Here is a 10,071-nt window from a genome sequence, read left to right on the forward strand (position 1 = left end):
GGCCTCTGTATCTGCCGTGGTCCAGGGGCCTCTGTATCTGCCGTGGTCCAGGGGCCTCTGTATCTGCCGTGGTCCAGGGGCCTCTGTATCTGCCGTGGTCCAGGGGCCTCTGTATCTGCCGTGGTCCAGGGGCCTCTGTATCTGCCGTGGTCCAGGGGCCTCTGTATCTGCCGTGGTCCAGGGGGCCTCTGTATCTGCCGTGGTCCAGGGGCCTCTGTATCTGCCGTGGTCCAGGGCCTCTGTATCTGCCGTGGTCCAGGGGTCTCTGTATCTGCCGTGGTCCAGGGGTCTCTGTATCTGCCGTGGTCCAGGGGTCTCTGTATCTGCCGTGGTCCAGGGGTCTCTGTATCTGCCGTGGTCCAGGGGTCTCTGTATCTGCCGTGGTCCAGGGGTCTCTGTATCTGCCGTGGTCCAGGGGTCTCTGTATCTGCCGTGGTCCAGGGGTCTCTGTATCTGCCGTGGTCCAGGGTCTCTGTATCTGCCGTGGTCCAGGGGTCTCTGTATCTGCCGTGGTCCAGGGGTCTCTGTATCTGCCGTGGTCCAGGGGTCTCTGTATCTGCCGTGGTCCAGGGGTCTCTGTATCTGCCGTGGTCCAGGGGTCTCTGTATCTGCCGTGGTCCAGGGGTCTCTGTATCTGCCGTGGTCCAGGGGTCTCTGTATCTGCCGTGGTCCAGGGGCCTCTGTATCTGCCGTGGTCCAGGGCCTCTGTATCTGCCGTGGTCCAGGGGTCTCTGTATCTGCCGTGGTCCAGGGGCCTCTGTATCTGCCGTGGTCCAGGGGCCTCTGTATCTGCCGTGGTCCAGGGGCCTCTGTATCTGCCGTGGTCCAGGGGCCTCTGTATCTGCCGTGGTCCAGGGGCCTCTGTATCTGCCGTGGTCCAGGGGCCTCTGTATCTGCCGTGGTCCAGGGGCCTCTGTATCTGCCGTGGTCCAGGGGCCTCTGTATCTGCCGTGGTCCAGGGGCCTCTGTATCTGCCGTGGTCCAGGGGCCTCTGTATCTGCCGTGGTCCAGGGGCCTCTGTATCTGCCGTGGTCCAGGGGCCTCTGTATCTGCCGTGGTCCAGGGGCCTCTGTATCTGCCGTGGTCCAGGGGCCTCTGTATCTGCCGTGGTCCAGGGGCCTCTGTATCTGCCGTGGTCCAGGGGCCTCTGTATCTGCCGTGGTCCAGGGGCCTCTGTATCTGCCGTGGTCCAGGGGCCTCTGTATCTGCCGTGGTCCAGGGGCCTCTGTATCTGCCGTGGTCCAGGGGCCTCTGTATCTGCCGTGGTCCAGGGGTCTCTGTATCTGCCGTGGTCCAGGGGCCTCTGTATCTGCCGTGGTCCAGGGCCTCTGTATCTGCCGTGGTCCAGGGGCCTCTGTATCTGCCGTGGTCCAGGGGCCTCTGTATCTGCCGTGGTCCAGGGGCCTCTGTATCTGCCGTGGTCCAGGGGCCTCTGTATCTGCCGTGGTCCAGGGGCCTCTGTATCTGCCGTGGTCCAGGGGTCTCTGTATCTGCCGTGGTCCAGGGGCCTCTGTATCTGCCGTGGTCCAGGGGCCTCTGTATCTGCCGTGGTCCAGGGGCCTCTGTATCTGCCGTGGTCCAGGGGTCTCTGTATCTGCCGTGGTCCAGGGGTCTCTGTATCTGCCGTGGTCCAGGGGTCTCTGTATCTGCCGTGGTCCAGGGGTCTCTGTATCTGCCGTGGTCCAGGGGTCTCTGTATCTGCCGTGGTCCAGGGGTCTCTGTATCTGCCGTGGTCCAGGGGTCTCTGTATCTGCCGTGGTCCAGGGGTCTCTGTATCTGCCGTGGTCCAGGGGTCTCTGTATCTGCCGTGGTCCAGGGGTCTCTGTATCTGCCGTGGTCCAGGGGTCTCTGTATCTGCCGTGGTCCAGGGGTCTCTGTATCTGCCGTGGTCCAGGGGTCTCTGTATCTGCCGTGGTCCAGGGGTCTTCCGTCTTTAAGCCCATAACCATGTGTGTGAGGTGTGTACTTTGTATCAAACTAGATTTTGTTTAAGACGACCCAGAAACACTGTGTGACCCCTGACAGTGGCCCCTGATACTTCAGTAAAAGGTTTTTAATAACAGAACAGATCACGAGTTAGACTTTTTAACAGAACTCAGCAGCCAAATTCATCTGGAGACATGATGCTGACAGGTGTTTCATTAAGCAATCTAGATTGACAGTGACACATACAAAGGCTGTTTCATTGGCTCCTGACAGGTGGTAATATGGGCCTATGTAGCACCACACTGGTTTGCGTTTTAACTCTTCTTATTGACTTTGATTATATCTGGATATGGGGAAACGTTTCTGCCAACCCTAAAATAAATAACCCCTGTATTATGTTTAGTCTGTCTGTCTGTCTGTCTGTCTCCCATTAAATAACCCCTGTATTATGTTTAGTGTGTCTGTCTGTTTGTCTGTATCCCGTTAAATAACCCCTGTATTATGTTTAGTCTGTCTGTCTGTCTGTCTGTCTGTATCCCCATTAAATAACCCCTGTATTATGTTTAGTCTGTCTGTCTGTCTGTCTCCCATTAAATAACCCCTGTATTATGTTTAGTCTGTCTGTCTGTCTGTCTCCCATTAAATAACCCCTGTATTATGTTTAGTCTGTCTGTCTGTCTGTCTCCCATTAAATAACCCCTGTATTATGTTTAGTCTGTCTGTCTCCCGTTAAATAACCCCTGTATTATGTTTAGTCTGTCTGTCTGTATCTCCATTAAATAACCACAAATAAACAGATGAACTTACATTGGCATAAAATAAGAAAATAAGCCTGAAACCAAGCTGACAAACATTGTGATGTTTTCACTGTGTTCTCTGCTGGATAGATGAAATGTGATCTATCCCATAATATGAGGGACACTCCAGTCTTCCCAGCATCGATATCAATACATAACACTGTAATTACATTTACCCAGAGTACAGAATCTGATACCATTGGTTGATTCTCTTCTATTACCTGTTCTCTGTCATTTACACCACCTCTGTCATCGGGGTCCTCTCCTGATCCACTACCTGGACCCATCTGTCATCGGTCCTCTCCTGATCCACTACCTGGACCCATCTGTCATCAGTCCTCTCCTGATCCACTACCTGGACCCATCTGTCATCAGTCCTCTCCTGATTCACTACCTGGACCCATCTGTCATCGGTCCTCTCCTGATCCACTACCTGGACCCATCTGTCATCAGTCCTCTCCTGATCCACTACCTGGACCCATCTGTCATCAGTCCTCTCCTGATCCACTACCTGGACCCATCTGTCATCAGTCCTCTCCTGATCCACTACCTGGACCCATCTGTCATCAGACCTCTCCTGATTCACTACCTGGACCCATCTGTCATCGGTCCTCTCCTGATCCACTACCTGGACCCATCTGTCATCAGTCCTCTCCTGATCCACTACCTGGACCCATCTGTCATCAGTCCTCTCCTGATCCACTACCTGGACCCATCTGTCATCAGACCTCTCCTGATTCACTACCTGGACCCATCTGTCATCAGACCTCTCCTGATTCACTACCTGGACCCATCTGTCATCAGTCCTCTCCTGATCCACTACCTGGACCCATCTGTCATCAGTCCTCTCCTGATCCACTACCTGGACCCATCTGTCATCAGACCTCTCCTGATTCACTACCTGGAACCATCTGTTATCGGTCCTCTCCTGATCCACTACCTGGACCCATCTGTCATCGGTCCTCTCCTGATCCACTGGGACTATTGTGGTTAGAAACTTAATGTGCTTACATATCTGCTCCTTTCTGAAAATCTCTCTCTCTCTCTCTCTCTCTCTCTCTCTCTCTCTCTCTCTCTCTCTCTCTCTCTCTCTCTCTCTCTCTCTCTCTCTACCAGCACTTTGACTTTCTGAATCTAAATTAATTCCATTAGAAGCCTATACCTGATGCAGTATTATAACGAGGTGATGGTGTCTGTGTTAATGTCCTAGTGCTATTCTGCCCTCTTGTGGCATAGTTACTACACTACACCACATGGCAGGGCTTTTCAACACTCCTTACTATTTATTTATTTATTTTTATTTCACCTTTATTTAACCAGGTAAGAAGCCAGTTGAGAACAAGTTCTCATTTACAACTGCGACCTGGCCAAGATAAAGCAAAGCAGTGCGATAATAGAATACTATACTATACTATACTATACTATGCTATGTGTACTATGTACACTGAATGTACACAATTTTAGGAACACCTTTCTAATATTGAGTTGCACCCCCTTTTGCCCTCAGAACAGCATCAATTCGTCGAGGCGTGGACTCTACAAGGTGTCGAAAGCGTTCCACAGGGATGCTGGCCCATGTTGACTCCAATGCTTTCCACAGTTGTGTCAAGTTGGCTGGATGTCCTTTGGGTGGTGGACCATTCTTAATACACACGGGAAACTATTGAGCATGAAGAACCCAGCAGCATTGCAGTTCTTGACACAAACCAGTGGGCCTGGCACCTACTACCGTACCCTGTACTTTTGTCTTGCCCATTCACCCTCTGAACGGCACACATACACAATCCATGCCTCAATTTGTTTCAAGGCTTAAAAATCCTTCTTCAACCTATCTCCTCCTCTTCATCTACACAGACTGAAGTGGATTTAACAAGTGACACCAATAAGGGATCATACATTAGCTTTAACCTGGATTCACCTGGTCAGTCATGGAAAGAGCAGGTGTTCTTAATGTTTTGTACAGTCATTGTATGTTATACGCAGTGGAAGAGAAAGGACACACACACACACACTTTTATTTTTAACTTTGAAAACACGCTCAGGGAAGGCGGCTCACGCGCGTGTTAACAAGTGACATTTAGTTTGGCGCAAGATCGCCCCGGAAACCTGAGAGTGCGCCTGGTCAGTAGAGAAGTTACCGGGAACCTGAGAGTGCGCCTGGTCAGCAGAGAAATGCGGTTTACTGTGTGCTCCATAGACTTCGAAAAAAAAACAAGAGTGAACGTAGAAGTTTGTGGACACGCTTTGACAGTAACTTCAACATGGTAAGACCTTTTAAATGGCGCTATATTTCTACCTATTTAACATTATTCTAATGGTTTATCTGTATGCGTCAGCTAGTGTCTTGCGCTACACAATGTCCTTGATATTTGGCGATGCAGGCTATGAAGTTCCATCAAATGTGCCTGCATTATGTCGCTTTTAAGAGTTGGCATACAGTCTAGGAGTGGTAGTAGGAATAACACTAGTTATAACACTTTCTAGTCATAATGACTATATTGTCATGATCATTAAAAAGAGAGGTTTGTATGTAGGCTAAACGTTTCTCTGATTCTGATTCTTATTGTGCTACTCCAAGCAGACGCAACACGGACCCTGCTGAACTATTATGAATATATTGTGGTCTTTTATGACAGGGTTTACTCCTATAATGGAGGAATAGAGAACCCCGTCCGGGACTAACAGCGATATTACACATCATCACCACATCATCATCCCCGTCAATGAAGACTGCAGGCATGGCCCTGTTCAAGCAGCAGAGAGTGGAGGATTTCTACCACATCGGAGAAGAATTAGGAAGGTACACTATTATAATGAAGTTACATTGTATTCTGTTCTATTCTATTGTAATGCATATCTCGTCCCTTAAACCACGTCACATTATGGAGCACTTAGAGGAAACCTTTGAGGGTCAAAAGTCGTAGGTGCACATTGACATGACAGTGAATGGGGTTGCTCTATTGACATGACAGTGGATGGGGTTGCTCTGTTGACATGACAGTGGATGGGGTTGCTCTATTGACATGACTGTGAATGGGGTTGCTCTATTGACATGACAGTGAATGGGGTTGTTCTATTGACATGACAGTGAATGGGGTTGCTCTGTTGACATGACAGTGAATGGGGTTGCTCTATTGACATGACAGTGAATGGGGTTGTTCTATTGACATGACAGTGAATATGGTTGCTCTATTGACATGACAGTGGATGGGGTTGCTCTATTGACATGACAGTGAATGTGGTTGCTCTATTGACATGACAGTGAATTGGGGTTGCTCTATTGACATGACAGTGGATGGGGTTGCTCTGTTGACATGACAGTGAATGGGGTTGCTCTATTGACATGACAGTGAATTGGGGTTGTTCTATTGACATGACAGTGAATGTGGTTGCTCTATTGACATGACAGTGAATGTGGTTGCTCTATTGACATGACAGTGGATGGGGTTGCTCTATTGACATGACAGTGAATTGGGGTTGCTCTATTGACATGACAGTGAATGGGGTTGTTCTATTGACATGACAGTGAATGGGGTTGCTCTGTTGACATGACAGTGAATGGGGTTGCTCTATTGACATGACAGTGAATGTGGTTGCTCTATTGACATGACAGTGGATGGGGTTGCTCTATTGACATGACAGTGAATTGGGGTTGCTCTATTGACATGACAGTGAATGGGGTTGCTCTGTTGACATGACAGTGGATGGGGTTGCTCTGTTGACATGACAGTGGATGGGGTTGCTCTATTGACATGACTGTGAATGGGGTTGCTCTATTGACATGACAGTGAATGGGGTTGTTCTATTGACATGACAGTGAATGGGGTTGCTCTGTTGACATGACAGTGAATGGGGTTGCTCTATTGACATGACAGTGAATGGGGTTGTTCTATTGACATGACAGTGAATATGGTTGCTCTATTGACATGACAGTGGATGGGGTTGCTCTATTGACATGACAGTGAATGTGGTTGCTCTATTGACATGACAGTGAATGGGGTTGCTCTGTTGACATGACAGTGGATGGGGTTGCTCTGTTGACATGACAGTGGATGGGGTTGCTCTATTGACATGACAGTGAATGGGGTTGCTCTATTGACATGACAGTGAATGGGGTTGCTCTATTGACATGACAGTGAATGGGGTTGCTCTATTGACATGACAGTGAATGGGGTTGCTCTATTGACATGACAGTGAATTGGGGTTGCTCTATTGACATGACAGTGAATGGGGTTGCTCTATTAACATGATAGTGAATATGGTTGCTCTATTGACATGACAGTGAATGTGGTTGCTCTATTGACATGACAGTGAATGTGGTTGCTCTATTGACATGACAGTGAATTGGGGTTGCTCTATTGACATGACAGTGAATGGGGTTGCTCTATTGACATGACAGTGAATGGGGGTTGCTCTATTGACATGACAGTGAATTGGGGTTGCTCTATTGACATGACAGTGAATGGGGTTGCTCTATTGACGTGACAGTGAATGTGGTTGCTCTATTGACATGACAGTGAATTGGGGTTGCTCTATTGACATGACAGTGAATGGGGTTGCTCTATTGACATGACAGTGAATGGGGTTGCTCTATTGACATGACAGTGAATTGGGGTTGCTCTATTGACATGACAGTGGATGGGGTTGCTCTATTGACGTGACAGTGAATGGGGTTGCTCTGTTGACATGACAGTGGATGGGGTTGCTCTGTTGACATGACAGTGGATGGGGTTGTGTCACTTGTGTTGTTACTTGCTACCTTCACAAACACTGTTCTGTATAGACGAAAAGGAACTTTCCGGATGTTATATCTACAGCTGAGATGACACTGGTATTATCCTGCATCAGTGCATTCAGATGTTGTTGAATCCTTACAGATGTGTCTGTGTGAATACTCAGGCTGTCCTTACAGATGTATCTGTGTGAATAGTCTTATAGATGAAAGACCTGTTTAAAGGTAGACTCAGCGATATGACAGTTGTGAAGAGGGCACGACAACACCTTTTCCCACTCAGGAGACTGAAAAGATTTGGCATGGGTCCCCAGATCCTCAAAAAGTTATACAGCTGCACCATCGAGAGCATCCTGACCGGTTGCATCACCACCTGGTATGGCAACCGCTCGGCATCTGACCGTAAGGTGCTACAGAGGGTAGTGCGTACTGCCCAGTACATCACTGGGGCCAAGCTTCCTCTATACCTCTATACTAGGCGGTGTCAGAGGAAGCCCCAAAAAATTGTCAAAGACTCCAGTCACCCAAATCATAGACTGTTCTCTCTGCTACCGCACGGCAAGCGGTACCGGAGCACCAAGTCTAGGACAAAAAAGCTCCTTAACAGCTTCTACTGTTTAAAGGTAGACTCAGCGAAATGACGTAACTGAAAGCACTGTTTAAAAGATAGACTCAGCAATATGACGTAGCTGAAAGACCTGTTTAAAGGTAGACTCAGCGAAATGACATAACTGCAAGACCTGTTTAAAGGTAGACTCAGCGATATGACGTAGCTGAAAGCACTGTTTAAAAGGCTTCCTTTCGTGCTGCCTCACAATGTGTTGTGCCGTTGTGGTTCATATTAGAAGACCACAACGTGAATCTTATAATATGGCCATAGACATGCAGCTCATCACTACAGGCCATTAGCCGCTATGTGCAACTTCCCTTTTTGTAGCTTTACCCAGTCCGGAAATCAACAAGGTTGAAAACTAGATGTTTGAAAGAGATTAAGGGAATATTGGTTGAGGTAACATAGCTTTTTCCTTTTACATTTACATTTTAGTCATTTAGCAGACGCTCTTATCCAGAGCGACTTACAGTTAGTGAATACATATTTTTTTATACTGGCCCCCCGTGGGAATCGAACCCACAACCCTGGCGTTGCAAACGCCATGCTCTATCAACTGAGCTACATCCCTGCCGGCCATTCCCTCCCCTACTCTGGACGACACTGGGCCAATTGTGCGCCGCCCATGAGTCTCCCGGTCGCGGCCGGCTGCGACAGAGCCTGGATTCGAACCAGGATCTCTAGTGGCACAGTTAGCACTGCGATGCAGTGCCTTAGACCACTGCGCCACTCAGGAGACACTCCTTGTACTGACCAGGTTCTCAAAGCACTCAGGCTGTACTCAGTGACCCAGTAGTTTATTTGAAGTCACTTCTCTAGAGGCAGCTGAGCTGGCAGGCAGTCACCCCTCACGCTGCTGTTTCAAGATGGCTTCCTTCTATCTTTAGAGGTCTGTGTTTATGTCTACTCACACAGCTACACCATGAATGAGGAAGTGGAGCTTTCCTTTACCTCACTGTACTGACAGTAGAGGAAAAACACATGGAGACACAATCACTGTTCGCATCCCAAATGGCACCCTATCCCCTATGGGCCCTGGGCATAAGCAGTGCACTATATAGGGAATACACTCTTCAAAAAAAAAAAAAAAGCTGCTATCTAGAACCTAAAAGGGTTTGTTCGGCTGTCCCCATAGGAGAAGCCTTTGAAGAACCCTTTTTGGTTCCAGGTAGAATATTTTTTGAGTTCCATGTAGAACCCTTTACACAGAGGGTTCTACATGGAACCCAAAATAGTTCTGCCTGGAACTGAACAGGGTTCTCCTATGAGGAAAGCCGAAGAAGCCTTTTGGAACCCTTCTTTTCTAAGAGTGTAGGGTGCAACTTGGTATACAGCCACTGAATGACCGTTGACTTTATTCCCCACATCCTCTCGGTTTCTTTACTTTCCTCTGTTTGTATGTGAGGAGAAAACCCCAGAGCTGTGTCTTAGACATTAAGGAGTGGAAGTATTTGAGGTGCGCTTGATTTAGCTTAGAGTGTGCATTTGTGTGGTTATTCCGTTGGTTCCATTGTACATGGCAGACTACTAAATCAAGTGCGGCAAAGCATTTCCCATAGGCTACCGTATTCGGGTCAACACAGGTCTGTACAACACCTGATGGTCTTTCAAATGTGTTTAGTTGTCTGTGAAAGTGAATGCACGATGTAAAACCCCAGCGTTGTCATGCTCGGCTCATGCTGTCACATGGACTTGACTGCTGCATTACCACTCCACTATGAATAGACCGGTCGCCTCGCAGGAAATGTCTGAACATTCTGCAGGACAAATTGAGTTAACCCTTCAACATACCACACCTTCTGACTGCACCGTGGTTATTTACAGGGTTTAAAGAGACAGTGTTTTACACACTGCCGCAACAGATATTAGAAATGTTCTATTGTATAATACATGAAAATCCTCTGATGATTCCTCCTGACACGTAACGGACCTTTCCTTTCTGACACTGAAATAACATACCCTCCCATCTACCGTTCGTCTGATCTGATTCTGTAGAGACACATGGT

The 10,071-nt window shown here is 48.1% G+C and overlaps 1 protein-coding gene across 1 annotated transcript in view; it reads left to right on the plus strand.

Annotated features, from left to right (window-relative positions):
* Window positions 1–4,682: 4,682 nt before the first annotated feature.
* The window catches only part of LOC123490030 (death-associated protein kinase 2-like), a gene marked incomplete at its 3' end in the record, with an annotated part of 14,889 nt that continues 9,500 nt past the window's right edge, over window positions 4,683–10,071 (plus strand). The window contains exons 1-2 of the mRNA XM_045220267.1: window positions 4,683–4,987; window positions 5,360–5,523. Of these exons, the coding sequence (XP_045076202.1) occupies window positions 5,447–5,523 (77 nt within the window). The remainder of the gene's footprint in view (window positions 4,988–5,359; window positions 5,524–10,071) is intronic.

This window comes from Coregonus clupeaformis, unplaced genomic scaffold (assembly GCF_020615455.1).
Source record: "Coregonus clupeaformis isolate EN_2021a unplaced genomic scaffold, ASM2061545v1 scaf3456, whole genome shotgun sequence".
NCBI classification, from domain to species: domain Eukaryota; kingdom Metazoa; phylum Chordata; class Actinopteri; order Salmoniformes; family Salmonidae; genus Coregonus; species Coregonus clupeaformis.